Source organism: Balaenoptera ricei, chromosome 5, assembly GCF_028023285.1.
Source record: "Balaenoptera ricei isolate mBalRic1 chromosome 5, mBalRic1.hap2, whole genome shotgun sequence".
In the NCBI taxonomy this organism is placed as follows: domain Eukaryota; kingdom Metazoa; phylum Chordata; class Mammalia; order Artiodactyla; family Balaenopteridae; genus Balaenoptera; species Balaenoptera ricei.
In genome coordinates this window covers 71,223,607-71,245,595 of record NC_082643.1, presented here as the reverse complement: position 1 = coordinate 71,245,595, position 21,989 = coordinate 71,223,607, and the positions used below count along the sequence as shown (strand labels likewise).

Genomic DNA, 21,989 nt, shown 5'->3' with positions numbered 1-21,989 from the left:
CATTGATTAGCTCCAGTAGTTTTCTGGCGGCATCTTTAGGATTCTCTATGTATAGTATCATGTTATGTGCAAACAGTGACAGTTTTACTTCTTCTTTTCCAATTTGTATTCCTTTTATTTCTTTTTCTTCTCTGATTGTCGTGGCTAGGACTTCCAAAACTATGTTGAATAATAGTGGCGAGAGTGGGCAGCCTTGTCTTGTTCCTGATCTTAGAGGAAATGCTTTCAGCTTTTCACCACTGAGAATGATGTTTGCTGTGGGTTTGTCAGATATGGCCTTTATTATGTTGAGGTAGGTTCCCTCTATGCCCACTTTCTGGAGAGTTTTTATCATAAATGGGTGTTGAATTTTGTCAAAAGCTTTTTCTGCCTCTATTGAGATGATCATATGGTTTTTATTCTTCAATTTGTTAATATGGTGTATCACATGGATTGATTTGCATATATTGAAGAATCCTTGCATCACTGGGATAAATCCCACTTGATCATGGTGTATGATCCTTTTAATGTGCTGTTGGATTCTTCTTGCTAGTATTTTGTTGAGGATTTTTGCATCTATATTCATCAGTGATATTGGCCTGTAATTTTCTTTTTTTGTAGTATCTTTGTCTGGTTTTGGTATCAGGGTGATGGTGGTCTCATACAATGAGTTTTGGAGTATTCCTTCCTGTGCAATTTTTTGGAAGAGTTTGAGAAGGATGGGTGTTAGCTCTTCTCTAAATATTTGATAGAATTCACCTGTGAAGCCATCTGGTCCTGGACTTTTGTTTGTTGGAAGATTTTCAATCACAGTTTCAATTTCATTACTTGTGATTGGTCTGTTCATATTTTCTATTTCTTCCTGGTTCAGTCTTGGAAGGTTATACCTTTCTAAGAATTTGTCCATTTCTTCCAGGTTGTCCATTTTATAGAGTTGCTTGTAGTAGTCTCTTAGGATGCTTTATATTTCTGCAGTGTCTGTTGTAACTTCTCCTTTTTCATTTCTAATTTTATTGATTTGAGTCCTCTCCCTCTTTTTCTTGATGAGTCTGGCTAATGGTTTATCAATTTTGTTTATCTTCTCAAAGAACCAGCTTTTAGTTTTATTGATGTTTGCTATTGTTTTCTTTGTTTCTATTTCATTTATTTCTGCTCTGATATTTATGATTTCTTTCCTTCTGCTAACTTTGGGTTTTGTTTGTTCTTCTTTCTCTAGTTCCTTTAGGTGTAAGGTTAGATTGTTTATTTGAGATTTTTCTTGTTTCTTGAGGTAGGCTTGTATTGCTATAAACTTCCCTCTTAGAACTGCTTGTGCTGCATCCCATACGTTTTGGATCGTCATGTTTTTGTTGTTATTTGTCTCTAGGTATTTTGTTTTTCCTCTTTGATTTCTTCAGTGATCTCTTGGTTATTTAGTAAAGAATTGTTTAGCCTCCATGTGCTTGTGTTTTTTACGTTTTTTTCCCTGTAATTGATTTCTAATCTCATAGCATTGTGGTCAGAAGAGATGCTTGATATGATTTCAATTTTCTTAAATTTACTGAGGCTTGACGTGTGACCCAAGATGTGATCTATCCTGGAGAATGTTCTGTGTGCACTTGAGAAGAAAGTGTAATCTGCTGTTTTTGGATGGAATGTCCTATAAATATCAATTAAATCTATCTGGTCTATTGTGTCATTAAAAGCTTGTGTTTCCTTATTAATTTTCTGTTTGGATGATCTGTCTATTGGTGAAAGTGAGGTGTTAAAGTCCCCCACTATTATTGTGTTACTGTTGATTTCCTCTTTTATAGCTGTTAGCAGTTGCCATATGTATTGAGGTGCTCCTATGTTGGGTGCATATATATTTATAATTGTTATATCTTCTTCTTGGATTGATCCCTTGATCATTATGTAGTGTCCTTCCTTGTCTCTTGTAACATTCTTTATTTTAAAGTCTATTTTATTTGGTATGAGGATTGCTACTCCAGCTTTCTTTTGATTTCCATTTGCATGGAATATCTTTTTCCATCCCCTCACTTTCAGTCTGTATGTGTCCCTAGGTCTGAAGTGGGTCTCTTGTAGACAGCATATAGATGGGTCTTGTTTTTGTACCCATTCAGCGAGCCTGTGTCTTTTGGTTGGAGCATTTAATCCATTCACGTTTAAGGTAATTATCGATATGTATGTTCCTATGACCATTTTCTTAATTGTTTTGGGTTTGTTTTTGTAGATCCTTTTCTTCTCTTGTGTTTCCCACTTAGAGATGTTCCTTTAGCATTTGTTGTAGAGCTGGTTTGGTGGTGCTGAATTCTCTTAGCTTTTGCTTGTCTGTAAAGCTTTTGATTTCTCTGTCGAATCTGAATGAGATCCTTGCCAGGTAGAGTAATCTTGGTTGTAGGTTCTTCCCTTTCATCACTTTAAATATATCACATCACTCCATTCTGGCTTGTAGAGTTTCTGCTGAGAAATCAGCTGTTAACCTTATGGGAGTTCCCTTGTATGTTGTCATTTTTCCCTTGTTGCTTTCAATAATTTTTCTTGCTTTAATTTTTGCCAATTTGATTACTATGTGTCTCGGTGTGTTTCTCCTTGGGTTTATCCTGCCTGGGACTCTCTGCACTTCATGGACTTGGGTGGCTATTTCCTTTCCCATGTTAGGAAAGTTTTCGACTATAATCTCTTCAAATATTTTCTCGGGTCCTTCCTCTCTCTCTTCTCCTTCTGGGACCCCTATAATGCAAATGTTGTTGCGTTTAATGTTGTCCCAGAGGTCTCTTAGGCTGTCTTCATTTCTTTTCATTCTTTTTTCTTTATTCTGTTCTGTAGCAGTGAATTCCACAATCATGTCTTCTAGGTCACTTATCCGTTCTTCTGCCTCCGTTATTCTGCTATTGATTCCTTCTAGTGTATTTTTCATTTCAGTTATTGTATTGTTCATCTCTGTTTGTTGGTTCTTTAATTCTTCTAGGTGCTTGTTCTTTAATTCTTCTAGGTATTTGTTAAACATTTCTTGCATCTTCTCGATCTTTGCCTCCATTCTTTTTCCAACGTCCTGGATCATCTTCACTATCATTATTCTGAATTCTTTTTCTAGAATGTTTCCTATCTCCACTTCATTTAGTTGTTTTTCTGGGGTTTTATCTTGTTCCTTCATCTGGTACATAGCCCTCTGCCTTTTCATCTTGTCTATCTTTCTGTGAATGTGGTTTTTGTTCCACAGGCTGTAGGATTGTAGTTCTTCTTGTTTCTGCTGTCTGCCCTCTGGTGGATGAGGCTATCTAAGAGGCTTGTGCAAGTTTCCTGATGGGAGGGACTGGTGGTGGGTAGAGCTGGGTGTTGCTCTGGTGGGCAGAGCTCAGTAAAACTTTAATCCTCTTGTCTGCTGATGGGTGGGGCTGGGTTCCCTCCCTGTTGGTTGTTTGGCCTGAGGCGACCCAACACTGGAGTCTTCCTGGCTCTTTTGTGGGGCTAATGGCAGACCTGGGAAGGCTCACGCCAAGGAGTACTTCCCAGAACTTCTTCTGCCAGTGTCCTTGTCCTCATGGTGAGCCACAGCCACCCCCCGCCTCTGCAGGAGACCCTCCAACACTAGCAGGTAGGTGTGGTTCAGTCTCCTATGGGGTCACTGCTCCTTCCCCTGGGTCCCAGTGCACACAGTACTCTGTGTGTGTCCTCCAAGAATGGAGTCTCTGTTTCCCCCAGTCCTGTCAAAGTCCTGCAATCAAATCCCTTCAAAATCTGATTCTCTAGGAATTCCTCCTCCCGTTGCCGGACCCCCAGGTTGGAAGCCCGACGTGGGGCTCAGAACCTTCACTCCAGTGGGTGGACTTCTGTGGTATAAGTGTTCTCCAGTTTGTGAGTCACCCACCCAGCAGTTATGGGATTTGATTTTATTGTGATTGCGCCCTCCTACTGTCTTATTGTGGTTTCTCCGTTGTCTTTGGATGTGGGGTATCTTTTTGGTGAGTTCCAGTGTCTTCCTGTCCACGATTATTCAGCAGTCAGCAGTGATTCCGGGGCTCTCGCAAGAGGGAGTGAGCACACGTCCTTCTACTGCGCCATCTTGAACCAATCTCTAAAATTGGGGTCTTAATAGAACCTACCTCATAGAAATGTGGTGAGGATTCATTAACTCATTCAATAATCCATAAATATTTGTTGAACACCAACTACATGCTAGCCATTATTTTAAGCACTCACCCGGTTGTAGAAGAGAGATAAATAAGGTCCCATTATCATGGAGCTTACGTTCTACTGGGGGAGAAACAAAACAAATACATGTGAAGGTTGGGAGTAGTGACAAGTGCTTTGATGGAACTAATACAAGGTGATACAACAGAAAGTATTTGGGGGTAGCACTGCCAATTAAACAGGGTAGACAGGGGAGCTCTCCTGGTAGAGGTGACATTGAAGCTGTATGCTTACAAAAAGGAAGGTAATATGCCAAGCTGTATATTCTTGGCAGATAGAGCCCAATGTATGTCAGCTATTTAACTTTTTAAAAATGAATGTATTTGCAAAAGGATATTAGAATGGGACTTTTCCTGCCTCACTATCAAAAAATCAGGAAAAAAAATCAACTGTGTTCAAACCCAAGAACACATTATGTCCATCTGAAATGACTTAAAAATAAGCCTGTAGCCTAATTCCTGCCTCCATAAACTGACAGGAACTATTTCTCTTCTCCACACTCCATGCATCTTCCATTGCCCTCAAAATATCTTCCTCAGAGATCCTGGGCCCAGGCTTGAGCCTTTCTAGACTCCTCACATTGTGATAGATATTAGACATCTCATTTTAGCAGGTTCTTTTGGGGAGCAGTCATTTCTCAGACACTCAAGTAACCAGACAGCAACAACCCAAAGATTCAAATAAAAAGAACTGTAGTTTATCAAAAGGGATCTGAACAATGTGTAATGATATTTAAAGTAAAAGTGATACCTTTTCCCCAAAAGTTTAAATTGCCTTTATGAGATGCATATATTTATTTTTTATTTATTTATTTTAATTTTTGGCCACAGCATGCAGCATGTGGGATCTTAGTTCCCCGACCAGGGATCAAACCCGTGCCCCCTGCATTGGGAGTGTGGAATCTTAACCACTGGACAGCCAGGGAAGTTCCTAGATGCATATATTTAAACATCTCAGAAGGGGGATTTAAATTCTATTTCTTTCTTTTTGATAGGGATTCTAGTATGACTTCAACTTTCCCTGAATCATGTCTCCCCTTCATTCTTTTCTTATTGTATCTATTTAATCCAACACACAGGAATATAATTTTTGTCTGTCCTTTAGGTGTAGGAAAACCATGGTCTGATGCAGGTAGTATCAGGGAGCAAAGGCCAGTAGGGTAACCAAGGGGCACAAAAACATCTTTGAGAAACTGATACCGCTGGAAAGTTGTGTTTATCATTAACTTCTCTCAGAATTCATTTTATTCTAAGTGGATGGAAAGAGTATTTTGATAGTACTTGGAGTATGGGTTGAGAGCCCCAAGAGACACATTGCTCCGCCTTCAAATAATGGATCAAGTTAATCACCACTGGTTTTGGGGGGTTTGCTTTTGTTTTTGTCAGCTGGGGTCTGCAAATTTGGAACAGAACTAAATTGCTTTGGATAATAAAACAGAATTTAAGTAATGCCACCTGCGGTCTTCCTTCTTTACCACATTGCTCTTCCTCTAAGTAAATGTTCAACAAGTACTTAAAGAATACTGGTTTGAATTGTGCTAAATTATTGGCCTATCCTGGTCCAGCCCAGGTAACTGACATAAACCATAGCCACAGGTTCAACTGAGGCAAAAGGCTGAATCTGGGAAATCCGAGAAGCTAAGAGCAGCGTCCAATGATCTGCAAAGAGCCACTTCTGTTAGAACTCATGATTCTTGAATTCTCTGAAAGCAAATAGTATATCCTTATATTACTATTTAGACAAAATCAAGATTTTTGCTTCTGGGAAAAGGAAAAAAATGTAGTCATTAAGCACCTATTATTGAGCTGAAAAGAACACACCTACTTGTCACTTTCATAGATTATCTCATTCAATTCACACGCTGATCCAGTGAGTGAGGTATTGTTATCCCCATTTTACAGGTGAGAAAATTGAGGCTTAGAAAAGTGAAATAACTCACCCAAGTGACACAGAGGTCAAATAATTTGCCCAGGTCCCACAACTAGCTTGGGCAGAGTTGTGACACAAATCCAGATGTGACTGACTCCAAAAATCTGTGTTCTTTCCATGACACCAGGGTGTTGTACGATACTTATCTGGGTATTGTATGTACTTACATCATCACTTTAGCCTCTTCAATGAAATCCTCTTCAGACATGGAGCCTTCATTGATGGCCTTGATAGCTACCTGGACATGTGCTCGCCACTGGCCTAAATAGACCACCCCAAACTGGCCGCTTCCAATCTCCTTTACAAAAGCCAACTCAGATGGATCTATCTCCCACTTTTCTAGAAAAGTAAAACATCCACGTTACAAATAAGGAAAAACATGTTAAATTTTTAGAGCTAGAAAAAATTTAGGAATTTTCTCGACCTATTCTCTTCTTTTTCAGAGAGGTTTAAAAAATTTATAAATGAGTGGAAAGGACCTGTAACCATTTTTAATACTCTTATTGTGGCTTAAAAGTATAATTCCAGAATTCAAGTATAAATATACAAACCTCACTTACTTGGAGAGGAATTATGGATATCAAAACATGCTTTCTCTTTCCAGAGGGACCCAGGATGAAACAGTTCTGTGCCTTTCTAAACTAAACCTGCCGAAACCAGACCTGGAACCTAAATGTGTATGCCCCCAGTCTGTTTTTATCCTGGTGAGTAAACCTGTGAGATTAGATAAAATTTGGGGTCCCCCAACTCAGTTTCTTTTATTGTTCCTTTGCCCACTCCCACCCCTAAAGGGCTTTCCTGCCCTTTCTCCTTTGCGAAAAGTCTAATCAATTCATCTGATAAATATTTTCAATATTAAGATTCTAACCCATATCTAAGTGTATGTTTGAAATGATGCTTGCATTACTGAATATTTCTCACTCTACAGAAGTAAATCAAGAAAAAAAAGAACTGTTTTTAAAATAACACTTTGGAAAACTCTGAGAATTAAATCTTAACTTTTTAGTAACCACTTTTATATAGCAACACCACCATCTGCTGGAACTTTAAAATAATGCATTTAAAAGAATTGTAATGGCCAGTGACCCCTTGTACCAGGCTTTGCAAGGTACTCCCCTTCCCAATAGTAGGTGTGTTTTTAAAATAACATGGGAGAATATATTCATGACCTTGGGACTGGCATAGATTTATTCAACAGAATATAACTATAAAGGAGAATACTGATAGATTATACATCATAAAAATCCTATTTATCAAATACACCCCATTAAGAAAATGAAAAGGTAAGCCACAGACGGGGAGAAAATATTTCTTAAAACATATAACCAACAAAGAATTCCTATTCAAAATAAGAATAAATCGATTAGGAAAAGGAAGATAATCCTATTCTTTAAGGGTTAAAAAAAAAAAAAAACTTGAATAGTGTATTCTCTCACAAAAGAGAATATCCAAATGGTCATTGAACCTATGAGAAGTTGATCAACGTAATTAGTCATCAGGGAAATGCATATTTAAACCAAAATGAGATACCACTACATATGCACCAGATTGGCTAAAATGAAAACAAAAACCAAACCAAACCAAACAAAAACCATAAGAATACCAAATATTGGCAAGGGCAAAGATGTGGAACAGCTGAAATGTCCATACACTCTTGATTAAAGTATAATCTGGTATAAACTCTTTAGAAAACTGACTAAATCTGAGTATGTTCATACTCTACGACCCAGCAATTCTACTTTTAAGTATATATCCATCATTGTCGGGGCATATGTGTGTATTAAACGTTATCAAAAGGCATACAAGAATGTTCATAATAATATTATTTAGAAGAGCCAAAAATTGGTTACAACCCAAAAGGCTATCTGAAGAAGGATGGGCAAATCCATTGCGGTATAGTCATGCAACGTAGCAGTTCACCGCAAGGCAGGTGGACCAACCACACCCAACATCGTGGGTGAATTCACATGTGGAAGGATGGAAGAAAGAAGCCAGACATGGATGCCCGGTGTCCAATTTCATTTATATAAAGTAGTCAAAACCAGACTTATGAACTGTGCACTCTTCTGGATAGTGAAAAATTGAAAAGTTTTTTAATTAAAAAGGACCATGTTTAACTTAGATAAATGGCTAATGATAGAATTTTTTAAACATATAGTATTTATGGGGCAGAGGAATAATCTAGGCACCCATAACACCCTGAAATCACCTTTCCATCCCAATTCACAGAGACCCTGAGTCCTGCTTATCTGTTAACAATAATTGTGTTATCTTTTTTTTTTTTCTTCAGTATATTCTGAGTCCCCCTAATGAGATAAATTTAAGGAAATAAAGTATCACCAAATTAGAAAGCAGGATTCTTTGGCTCTTATTTATTCTCACAGATTTGCAACTATCACATTCACTAGAAAATAGTTCAAATCAAACTTGGTCCAAGTTCTATTCGAAAAAGGTGACAAGGACTCTTTTAGCAACTCATTTTAGCAGGTTCTCTTGGGGAGAAGTCATTTCCCAGCCACCCACATAACCAGAGAGCAACAACCCAAACGTTCAAATAAAAAGAACTGGAATTTATCAAAAGGGTTCCAAATAATGTATAATGAAATTTGAAGTAAAAGTGAAACATTTTCCCCCAAAGTTTAAATGCTCTTAGGAGCTGTTTTATATTTAAACGTCTCAGAAGGGAGATTTAAACTTTTAGAAGAAATGTATCTAGACAGACTCTACCTCAAAAGAGCTGAGAATTTAAAGAACATAAAGGGAACTTGGGGTAGGTTCTTCACTGGATTTGATTTTTACTTGAGCACATGTGCATACTTTACCATAGCTAAAACCAGCTGTGGCCGGCAAACAACTGCCCATCAGCCCAACTGGGTGGCGGAGACGGGACATGAGCCCTGGGGAGAAAAAAAGTCAGCATTTCAATCCTAGTTATTAGTACAAAAGAAAAAGCGAAATATACTAGAATATAGTGCTATTCCTTAAATAGATCAGACAAAAAAGCATTCTACAGTTAGTCTGTTTGCTTATTTTTCCCATTAGAAAAACACTTTTCACAAAATAATATATGCTCATTGAACAGAAACTAAAGAATCCAAGAAAATACAAAGATGAAATAAAGGTCCCTTACAAAATCTTAGTATCCAGAGATACACTGTTATCACTTTGGTGAACATCTTCACAAAAATTTCCTTATGCGTGTTTGAAACATCTGATATGTTTCATAGAAATGTAAATGTTTTGCTCCAAGATTTTTACACTCAAAATGTAACTGACATATGTCAATGACTATAAATAGACCTTAAAATTATTTCCAAGATTTCACTATTGTAAAATATGCTATATATTTTTGAACATATATTTGTATGCACCTCTCAAATTATTGCCTCAGGCATAAATTCCTTAAAATGTGACTTCCTGATCAAAGAGTGCCTAGAAAGTTTGTACTAATTCATTCAACCACCAACAGTGTTTAAGTGTACCCATTTCCCCATCCTCCTCTTGAGAGTAGTTTATTATTATTTTTTAATAGCATGGTAGAGTAATGAGACTTCTTTTGATTGGGTCCACATGTAGTATTCTATATAGTCAATTTCAGTTTTTGTTCAACAAACATTTATTATTTATTTCTTCAACTAACATTTCTTGAAAGACTGCTTTGTGCCAAGAATTATCTAGATGGTGGGAGACAGCAGTGAGTAAGACAGTGATGGTCCCTACTCTCATGAAGCTTACATGCCAGTGGGAAGAGAGAAAATAAACAAGTACATGCACACACAAGAAAAAGCAGATGATGAGTGAAGTAGAGTAGATGAAGTAGAGCTTCTTTAGAATGAGTGCCCACAGAAGGCCTTTCTGACAAGACAGCTATGCTGACATTGGTTGATGAGTAGCCATCTTACAAGGATCAGGAGGAACAGCATTCCAGGCAGATGGAACAGCATGTGCAAAGGCTGGAAGACAGGAACAAACTTGGCCAACTTAAGAACAGAAAGAAGCATTATTAAGTGTCCACTGTGTGCAAGACACTTCTCTAAGTAGATCCCAAAGATTCCAGAGGACCAAAGATGAGGAAAATGAGGACTCTGCACACAGGGGCTCCATCTCAGTGAGGGAAGACAGGCAGAGAAAGGCAATTCCAATGTAAAAGGAGTAAGTTCTGTGATGAAGATACGCAAGGTGCTCTGGGACACAGAGGAAGAGAACCTCGCACATTGTTGGATTCAAAGAAGTCTTCTGTCAGGAGATGATACCTGAGATGGATCTGACAAAAGGAGTCCACATTGTAGGCAGAGGTAGCAGCATGAGATGATATTGATACTTAGAGGTATGATGCAGGAAGAGCTACTTGAGCAAAGAGTGAGAGGTAGAAGGGGCAAGAAATTACACATGAGAGGTAGGTTATATTCTGGTTGTGGTCAAGGCCTTGTATGCTGTGCAAAGGAGCATTACATCTTCCTGCAGGTGGGAGGGAGCCATTGAAAGATCCTAAATAAGGGAGTGGTGTAGTCAGATTTACATTTTGGTACATCATTCTGGCATCAGTATAGAGGATGGATGAGGGGAAGTCAACCTTGAAGGCAACAAGACCAGTGAAGAGGCCACTGTAATTATCTAAGTGAACAATAATTAGGGCAGTACTAGTAGACAGGGAGAGGCATGGACCTACATGAGACATATATAGGATATGAAATTAATTGCACTTGATAATTAATTAGAAGTGCAAGGAGAATGGAAGTATCTATTCTGACTTCCATGTTTCCAGCCCCTGTAATTGGCAAGATGATGATACGATTATCTGATGATGATACACCAGGAAGAGTAAATTTGGAAGGAAAGTAGTAGTATAAGATGAAGAGCTCCATTTCCTCACTGAAGTCCAGGGCGTCTGGGATTGCAGGTATCTGTGTCTACCAGGCAGAAGAATCATGCAATTGAAGTATAGTTGATGTACAATATTATGTAAGTTACAGGTATACAATGTAGTGTTTCACAATTTTTAAAGGTTGTACTCCATTCATAGTTATTATAAAATATTGGCTATATTCTCTGTGTTGTACAATATATCCTTGTAACTTATTTTATACATAATAGTTTGTACCCCTTAGACTTCAATTTTCTTAATGAAGTAGATGGTTAGGCAATTTACTGATGGGCAGTGGATAATACTAGAAAGGGGGTCTTGAGGAGAATGGTAAAAGTTTGAAAAGAGAGATTAACCAAGATGGCAGAGTAGAAGGACGTGCTCTCACTCCCTCTTGCGAGAGCACCAGAGTCACAACTGGCTGCTGGACAATCATTGACAGGAAGACCCTGGACTTCACCAAGGAGGATACCCCACGTCCAAGGACAGAGGAGAAGCCACAGTGAGACAGTAGGAGGGGCGCAATCAGAGTAAAATCAAATCCCATAACTGCTGGGTGGGTGACTCACAGACTGGCGAACACTTATACCACAGAAGTCCACCCACTGGAGTGAAGGTTCTGAGCCCCACGTCAGGCTTCCCAACCTGGGGGTCTGGCAACGGGAGGAGGAATTCCTAGAGAATCAGACTTTGAAGCCTAGTGGGAATTGATTGCAGGACTTTGACAGGACTGGGGGAAACAGAGACCCCACTCTTGGAGGGCACACACAAAGTAATGTGTGCATCGGGACCCAGGGGAAGGAGCAGTGACCCTGGGGGAGACTGAACCAGACCTACCTGCTGGTGTTGTGGGGTCTCCTGCAGAGGCGGGTGGTGGCTCTGTTTCACCGTGGGGATAAGGACACTGGCAGCAGAGGTTCTGTGAAGTTCTCCTTGGCGTGAGCCCTCCCAGAGTCTGCCATTAACACCACCAAAGAGCACGGGTAGCCTCCAGTGTTGGGTTGCCTCAGGCAAAACAACCAGCAGGGAGGGAACCCAGCCCCACCCATCAACAGTCAAGTGGATTAAGGTTTTACTGAGCTCTGACCGCCACAGCAACAGGGAGGGAACCCGGCCCCACCCATCAACAGTCAAGTGGATTAAGGTTTTACTGAGCTCTGACTGCCACAGCAACAGTCAGCTCTACCCACCACCAGAGCCTCCCATCAAGCCTCTTAGATAGCCTCAACCACCAGAGGGCAGACAACAGAAGCAAGAAAAACTACAATCCTGCAGCCTGTGGACCAAAAACCACAGTTACAGAAAGATAGAGAAGATGAAAAGGCAGAGGGCTATGTACCAGATGAGGAAACAAGAAAAAACCCCAGAAAAACAACTAAATGAAGTGGAGATAGGCAACCTTCCAGAAAAAGAATTCAGAATAATGATAGTGAAGATGATCCAGGACCTCGGAATAAGAATGGAGGCAAAGATTGAGAAGATGCAAGAAATGATTAACAAAGACCTAGAAGAATTAAAGAACAAACAAACAGAGATGACCAATACAATAACTGAAATGAAAACTACACTAGAAGGAATCAATAGCAGAATAACTGAGGCAGAAGAACGGATAAGTGACCTGGAAGACAGAATGGTGGAATTCACTGCTGCGGAACAGACTAAAGAAAAAAGAATGAAAAGAAATGAAGACAGCCTAAGAGACCTCTGGGACAACATTAAATGCAACAACATTCGCATTATAGGGGTCCCAGAAGGAGAAGAGAGAGAGAAAGGACCAGAGAAAATATTTGAAGAGATTATAGTCGAAAACTTCCCTAACATGGGAAAGGAAATAGCCACCCAAGTCCAGGAAGCGCACAGAGTCCCATACAGAATAAATCCAAGGAGAAACACGCCGAGACACATAGTAATCAAAGTGGCAAAAATTAAAGACAAAGAAAAATTATTGAAAGCAGCAAGGGAAAAACGACAAATAACATACAAGGGAACTCCCATAAGGTTAACAGCTGATTTCTCAGCAGAAACTCTGCAAGCCAGAAGGGAGTGGCATGATATACTTAAAGTGATGAAAGGGAAGAACCTACAACCAAGATTACTCTACCCGGCAAGGATCTCATTTAGATTTGATGGAGAAATCAAAAGCTTTACAGACAAGCAAAAGCTAAGAGAATTCAGCACCACCAAACCAGCTCTACAACAAATGCTAAAGGAACTTCTCTAAGTGGGAAACACAAGAGAAGGAAAGGACCTACAAAAACAAACCCAAAACAATTAAGAAAATGGTCATAGGAACATACATATTGATAATTACCTTAAACGTGAATGGATTAAATGCCCCAACCAAAAGACATAGACTGGCTGAATGGATACAAAAATAAGACCCATATATATGCTGTCTACAAGAGACCCACTTTAGACCTAGGGACACATACAGACTGAAAGTGAGGGGATGGAAAAAGATATTCCATGCAAATGGAAATCAAAAGAAAGCTGGAGTAGCTATACTCATATCAGATAAAATAGACTTTAAAATAAAGAATGTTACAAGAGACAAGGAAGGACACTACATAATGATCCAGGGATCAATCCAAGAAGAAGATATAACAATTATAAATATATATGCACCCAACATAGGAGCACCTCAATACATAAGGCAACTGCTAACAGCTATAAAAGAGGAAATCGACAGTAACACAATAATAGTGGGGGACTTTAACACCTCACTTACACCAATGGACAGATCATCCAAAATGAAAATAAATAAGGAAACAGAAGCTTTAAATGACACAATAGACCAGATAGATTTAATTGATATATATAGGACATTCCATCCAAAAACAGCAGATTACACGTTCTTCTCAAGTGCACACGGAACATTCTCCAGGATAGATCACATCTTGGGTCACACGTCAAGCCTCAGTAAATTTAAGAAAATTGAAATCATATCAAGCATCTTTTCTGACCACAACGCTATGAGATTAGAAATGAATTACAGGGAAAAAAACGTAAAAAAGACAAACACGTGGAGGCTAAACAATACGTTATTGAATAACCAAGAGATCACTGAAGAAATCAAAGAGGAAATAAAAAAATACCTAGAGACAAATGACAATGAAAACACGACGACCCAAAACCTATGGGATGCAGCAAAAGCAGTTCTAAGAGGGAAGTTTATAGCTATACAAGCCTACCTAAAGAAACAAGAAAAATCTCAAGTAAACAATCTAACCTAACACCTAAAGAAACTAGAGAAAGAAGAACAAACAAAACCCAAAGTTAGCAGAAGGAAAGATATCATAAAGATCAGAGCAGAAATAAATGAAATAGAAACAAAGAAAACAATAGCAAAGATCAATAAAACTAAAAGTTGGTTCTTTGAGAAGATAAACAAAATTGATAAGCCATTAGCTAGACTCATCAAGAAAAAGAGGGAGAGGACTCAAATCAATAAAATCAGAAATGAAAAAGGAGAAGTTACAACAGACACTGCAGAAATACAAAGCATCCTAAGAGACTACTACCAGCAACTTTATGCCAATAAAATGGACAACCTGGAAGAAATGGACAAATTCTTAGAAAGGTATAACCTTCCAAGACTGAACCAGGAAGAAACAGAAAGTATGAACAGACCAATCACAAGTAATGAAATTGAAACTGTGATTAAAAATCTTCCAACAAACAAAAGTCCAGGACCAGATGGCTTCACAGGTGAATTCTATCAAACATTTAGAGAAGAGTTAACACCCATCCTTCTCAAACTCTTCCAAAAAATTGCAGAGGAAGGAACACTCCCAAACTCGTTCTATGAGGCCACCATCACTCTGATACCAAAACCAGACAAAGACACTACAAAAAAAGAAAATTACAGACCAATATCACTGATGAATACAGATGCAAAAATCCTCAACAAAATACTAGCAAACAGAATCCAACAACACATTAAAAGGATCATACACCACGATCAAGTGGGATTTATCCCAGTGATGCAAGGATTCTTCAATATACGCAAATCAATCAATGTGATACACCATATTAACAAATTGAAGAATAAAAACCATATGATCATCTCAATAGATGCAGAAAAAGCTTTTGACAAAATTCAATACCCATTTCTGATAAAAACTCTCCAGAAAGTGGGCATAGAGGGAACCTACCTCAACATAATAAAGGCCATATATGACAAACCCACAGCAAACATCATTCTCAATGGTGAAAAACTGAAAGTATTTCCTCTAAGATCAGGAACAAGACAAGGATGTCCACTCTCACCACTATTATTCAACATAGTTCTGGAAGTCCTAGCCATGGCAATCAGAGAAGAAAAAGAAATAAAAGGAATACAAATTGGAAAAGAAGAAGTAAAACTGTCACTGTTTGCACATAACATGATACTATACATAGAGAATCCTAAAACTGCCACCAGAAAACTGCTAGAGCTAATTAATGAATATGGTAAAGTTGCAGGATACAAAATTAATGCACAGAAATCTCTTGCATTCCTATACACTAATGATGAAAAATCTGAAAGAGAAATTATGGAAACACTCCCATTTACCACTGCAACAAAAAGAATAAAATACCTAGGAATAAACCTACCTAGGGAGACAAAAGACCTGCATGCAGAAAACTATAAGACACTGATGAAAGAAATTAAAGATGATACCAACAGATGGAGAGATATACCATGTTCTTGGATTGGAAGAATCAACATTGTGAAAATGACTATACTACCCAAAGCAATCTACAGATTCAATGCAATCCCTATCAAATTACCAATGGCATTTTTTACGGAGCTAGAACAAATCATCTTAAAATTTGTATGGAGACACAAAAGACCCCGAAGAGCCAAAGCAGTCTTGAGGCAAAAAAGCGGAGCTGGAGGAATCAGACTCCCTGACTTCAGACTATACTACAAAGCTACAGTAATCAAGACAATATGGTACTGGCACAAAAACAGAAACATAGATCAATGGAACAAGATAGAAAGCCCAGAGATTAACCCACGCACCTATGGTCAACTAATCTATGACAAAGGAGGCAAAGATATACAATGGAGAAAAGACAGTCTCTTCAATAAGTGGTGCTGGGAAAACTGGACAGCTACATGTAAAAGAATGAAATTAGAATACTCCCTAACACCATACACAAAAATAAACTCAAAATGGATTAGAGACCTAAATATAAGACTGGACACTATAAAACTCTTAGAGGAAAACATAGGAAGAACACTCTTTGACATAAATCACAGCAAGATCTTTTTTGATCCACCTCCTAGAGTAATGGAAATAAAAACAAAAATAAACAAGTGGGACCTAATGAAACTTCAAAGCTTTTGCACAGCAAAGGAAACCATAAACAAGACGAAAAGACAACCCTTAGAATGGGAGAAAATAATTGCAAATGAATCAACGGCCAAAGGATTAATCTCCAAAATATATAAACAGCTCATTCAGCTCAATATTAAAGAAACAAACACCCCAATCCAAAAATGGGCAGAAGACCTAAATAGACATTTCTCCAAAGAAGACATACAGACGGCCACGAAGCACATGAAAAGATGCTCAATATCACTAATTATTAGAGAAATGCAAATCAAAACTACAATGAGGTATCACCTCACTCCTGTTAGAATGGGCATCATCAGAAAATCTACAAACAACAAATGCTGGAGAGGGTGTGGAGAAAAGGGAACCCTCTTGCACTGTTGGTGGGAATGTAAATTGATACAGCCACTATGGAGAACAATATGGAGGTTCCTTAAAAAACTAAAAATAGAATTACCATATGACCCAGCAATCCCACTACTGGGCATATACCCAGAGAAAACCGTAATTCAAAAAGACACATGCACCCGAATGTTCATTGCAGCACTATTTACAATAGCCAGGTCGTGGAAGCAACCTAAATGCCCATCAACAGACGAATGGATAAAGAAGATGTGGTCCATATATACAATGGAATATTACTCAGCCATAAAAAGGAACGAAATTGAGTCATTTGTTGAAATGTGGATGGATCTAGAGACTGTCATACAGAGTGAAGTAAGTCAGAAAGAGAAAAACAAATATCGTATATTAATGCATGTATGTGGAACCTAGAAAAATGGTACAGATGAGCCAGTTTGCAGAGCAGAAGTTGAGACACAGATGTAGAGAATGAACATATGGACACCAAGGGGGGAAAACTGCGGTGGGGTGGGGATGGTGGTGTGCTGAATTGGGCGATTGGGATTGAAATGTATACACTGATGTGTATAAAATTGATGCCTAATAAGAACCTGCAGTATAAAAAAACAAACAAAACAACTAATACTAAACTTTCATTGGGCTATTTGTATGGAAATATGTTAATATAAATGTTTCAGACATTACATGAAATTTCTAAAAATCTTATATTTGTATTTGTATGGAAATATGTATGGAAATATGTTAATATAAATGTTTCAGACATTACATGAAATTTCTAAAAATCTTGTATGTTCTGGTATAACGTTATAAGTAATAATCCTAGTTATTACTTTAAAATGTATATCTCAGAAATAACTAATTTTCCTGTCAACTGCATTATTATGAACTTTCATCAAATCTTTAACCGTGGTCATTTTTAAGTCTTTTGTCATTTACAGACAGTTCTGGGTGTACTCTGATGATTTTGCAAATATCTTCCTATAAAAGGGTTTCATCTTCAAGAAAGTCATGGAAAAGACTCTGACAAGTACAGGTTTCTGGTAACTGACTGTACTGCTGAACTGAATGAATAAGCATTTTCAGAACTCTAATGAAAAACTGATGAACTCATAAAAGTGCTAACAAAAGATCAAGATGAAAAAAAAATTAATTACATGGGACTGAGTGAACTGATGAGGATGAGTATAATTTTTGTGACTTTCTGTCTGAATTAAAAAAAAAAAAATCCCACAAGGACTCAGAGGCAAAGAATATACAAATCAATTTTCACTGCAAAGTAAAGGAGCTGTTACAGTGGAGGATTACTGGACTGAATGTCAATATTATGACATAGTATGAGTGTGTTTCATGTTTGGTAATTGCAATCATTGTTGCTTTTGTTGTGGTCATCCATGTACAATGCTTGGTGTCAGTCTATTTATCTCTTGTAAAAATAAAATACAGTGTGTGTGTGTGTGTGTGAAAAAAAAAAAAAAAAAAGTTTGAACAGAAAACAGGAAAGGATGCTTACCAGTGACTCTGAAGACCTAGTTGGGGTTAGAGCCCTCATGAAGTTGGGACTCTATAACACATGATCAAAATAAAGAACATAATAGGAATTTCCTTAAGACCCTAACACCTTCCTCTAACTTCAAAGTTTTTGTTTGCCAAATATTTTTATTCTGTGAATTACTACCAGTGGTTTAGTGATGGTTTGTCTCTCTGATAGAAAAAAAAAAAAAAAAGTCTGTCACTCTCTTTGCATTGTCCTTACTTCTGGTAAAGAGATGGACTGTCATGAGCTAAATTGATCAGAAGTCAAAAAGTAGATGGGATAGTCATGGGTTTCAATTTACAGCTTCATCTAAACTGGATCCTCCAGTGACCTAAGTTGCCTCTTTCTGGAGGAGATGACAGTCATTAAACACAGACTCTGGAGCCAGTAGGTTCTATGGCTCCAATGGTTTCAAAGATTTCTGTGAATTCAAATCTCAGTGCAAATACTTATTAACGGTGTGACCTTGAGCACAACTCATGCCTCAGTTTCCTCTTCTGTAAGATAGAGACATCAACAGCATCTACCTCACCGGATTTCTCTGAAGATGCAATAAATAAATATACATCAAATAGGGTCTGGTCCAAAGTAAGTCTTCAGTAAATATCAACTATTTCTGAGTCCCATGCCTTTCCTCTTATCATCCTTCTTTCTCTTTGTCTTATCTCTTTTCTACTTTCTTTTCTCCCTAATAAACAGCCACCATAGTTAGAAGTTCTCAACCCCTGTTTTTCTTTTTTTTATTGTTTGATCTAGCTTTAATTTTAAAAGTTATCTGCATGGTATTTTTTACATTATAAGAATAATTTATATACACTGTAATTTTTTAAAACCCTAGGGCAATCTACAAAGCAGAAAATAAGTCTCCCTTACCCCCAGTCTCATTCCCCAGAGGTAAACATTAACAGTTTGTAGTCTGTTATAATCTTATTAGTTTAAAAATTATTACCTAAACTTTAACAGGATCTTTCTATGTATGCAGGTATGTGTGAATGTGTATATTTACTTTTCAAAAGTAAGACTATAAATATACTGTTTTGCACCTTTTTTTCTTTACTAAGCAACTTATCACTAACATCTTTTCAGGTCAGCACATCCTGATCCGCCTTGGTATTTTTTTTTAACGACACCACCACCACCACGTTTCTTAAATTTTTTCTTTGAAGGAAGGGGAAAGAAGAGTGTGAAGAAGAAAACTCCTGATTCTAAGGGTTTCTATAGAAACCTAGCCACAAATATGTCCTCACTGGCCCCACTCAGACATGTTGTCACTTCCTCTCTAACCAAACGCCCAGTGACCATCAGGAATATCCAGGTGGACTCACTCCATAAGTGAATAAAAAACTCCCTTGGATTTATTCCTGATATTTAGAACCAGTGTAATGGAAAAGTGGCCGCTTTCCAAAAGGGATTTGTTTGGTCATCACAACTTTTCATGAGAAAAATCTAAAAAAAGTACTGCATGTCAAGAAGTCAAAAGAATATGAAAGTTACAGTGGGTTCCAATTTCTATAATGCTGAGGTAAGGAGATTTCCCCCATGAGCTCAGAGTAGTCCAGTACAGGTTGGATGAGGGCTGAAGACCGGAGCTGTGATTGTAATTGTGGTGGAAATTTCTGGAATTCTATATCTTTCCATAGATGATAGGTTTGCAAAAATAGCCATTATTGCAAATTACAGCTGGGAAAGGGGGTTAAATATGCCTCTGGTATATTCAAGTCAAATTGTAACTGTGTAAGGCTGTGTCCTGTGTAAAACATTTTCTGTTTTCCATACAAGAAAGAACAGAGAATGAGATATTTAAGGGTAATTTTCTATCACAACTTTCTAAAGTTAAGAGCAAATTTATAGGGGCAAAGAGAAAGAAGCATGAGTCTTTAGGACATTTGAAATTTTATTACATTTAGCTCTATGTAAATTTCAAGAACAAATGCATAATGACTAAATGGCCTTTTGCTTCTTTGTCATCTATCATTTTTCTAACCTGGCAGAAATGTAAAAAAATCAACCTACCTCTTGCCCCCTGACTAGAAAAACAAAAACGCATCAATGAGGAGGAGAATTGCACAGAAGACAGGTTGTATTTCAACTCTTAAACATTTCTACAGGGATATTTGCTCCTGTTAAGTGTCTGACCAAAGATGCATTGCCTCTCTGGGGCCTGGCTCCCCAACTCTCCCAGCCTGAAGTTTCTGACTTACCAGCTGCATTGTGCTGGTGATACCAGATCAACTCAGGGATTGATTGAAAGAGGCGTCTTTCAGCCACGTACCACTGTCCTGAGTCATTCCTTTTAATCTGATAATGTTTGATGGTAGCCTCCATACTTCTACAATCAGTAAAATGTGAGTTCATAAACAAGCAAAAGACCACTTTGGAACCAAGTCAATCATTAAGCAACAGGACTCCACCTCTAAAACTCGTATCCTAGTAACACTACACACTGAAGAGCAGATAGGATTAAATTAAACAGGTGTCTCCCCATCCCAGGAAAATTCCTCAGCTATGGTACTGGGGTCTTAGATTCAAACATAACTTCAGCGAAAGTTGTCTAGGTGACAAGTCTAGTGTCCTAAAACGTACAGCTCGTAATGGACACTTATGAGCATTTATTGAATCAAGTATCAGTTCAATGAATGAACGAATGCACTGTGAGAGATGTGAGACAAAGAAGGGAGGAAAACCAGTATCGGGTGTATTGATGAGCGGGTCTGCTATGGGCAGCTGGGGCTTAATCCCTCTAGGAAGCGATGAGAGACTGTGGAACACACCTCAGAGTCTTCCCACTAAAGTGCAAAGGAGCTGAAGGGCTGATCCTCCACTCCGCACGGATGGAGGGTCACTCCTAGGAAGCTAACTCTCAGGTACTTCCAATCCACCCCTGGGGACCACAAGAACCCACCGCCAGAGAACATCCTCGGGCAGAAAGAAACAGGAAGCTTTCTGAGTACAAGAGAGCTCTCTGCAGGGTAACCCTGGGGTAAACCAAGGTGAGGAGAGAATGGCACCAGCAGTGTCTGCTACAACTAATCAAATCTCCTCACTTGATGCTTGAGAAAAGGGGACGAGAGAGTTTAAGTAACTTATCCAATGTCATACGCAGAGCTTGTTAGGGGATAAAATTTGAACCAATTAGTTGTCCCAACTTCCAGGCCAGCAATTTTCTATGTTAGGCTCTCACATTCTCTATGTGATGGTGTCTCCATAACAATGACTGCCCCAGGGATTGCTATTTCCAGAGAGACCAAAAACACAACTGCTTACCTCCCAGCTCTTATAAACACAGAAATGGTGTAGGATCCCAAATGTCTTGAATCTCTGACAACAAATGCACCTTCTTTAGACTGCAAAACAATTCATTCATTGTACAAGTTTATTCCTTATTAGGAAGAAAGACAAACATCTCAATAATGAAAACCAAAGCTATACTGACTTACTGTAAAAGGATGATACTGTTTTTACAAGTACACACAATCTTATCTCTTAAACCTTTTATAGACTTAAATGTCATACCTATAAAATAAAATATAATGGGGACAAGAATTTGCAATGCGTGAGTATTTTAAAACTTTGCTCCTGATTTTTCTAAGAATTCTGCATTTGACAACCTTGTGCCCCACCATTTAGTTATTTTTGTTCTACTGATCAAGATAATAGATAAAAATAGCTGATGAATAAGAACTCCAAGACAGACTGACAGGATTGTTCTTTAGAGGAAAAGAAACAACATGGTAAGTGGGGGTGAAGGAGGCAGGGAGGAATACATCTGGGAAGATGAGGAATGGGAAGAGAGACCAGAGTTCATGATATGGATGGAAAGAGA

The 21,989-nt window shown here is 38.2% G+C and overlaps 1 protein-coding gene across 1 annotated transcript in view; it reads right to left on the bottom strand.

The window, feature by feature from the left end:
• Window positions 1–21,989, bottom strand: part of TXK (TXK tyrosine kinase) — a 53,813-nt gene that overhangs the window by 13,752 nt on the left and 18,072 nt on the right. Inside the window, exons 6-9 of the mRNA XM_059923057.1 lie at window positions 21,431–21,510; window positions 20,368–20,495; window positions 8,904–8,978; window positions 6,249–6,420 (exon numbers count right to left, since the gene is read on the bottom strand). Of these exons, the coding sequence (XP_059779040.1) occupies window positions 6,249–6,420; window positions 8,904–8,978; window positions 20,368–20,495; window positions 21,431–21,510 (455 nt within the window). The remainder of the gene's footprint in view (window positions 1–6,248; window positions 6,421–8,903; window positions 8,979–20,367; window positions 20,496–21,430; window positions 21,511–21,989) is intronic.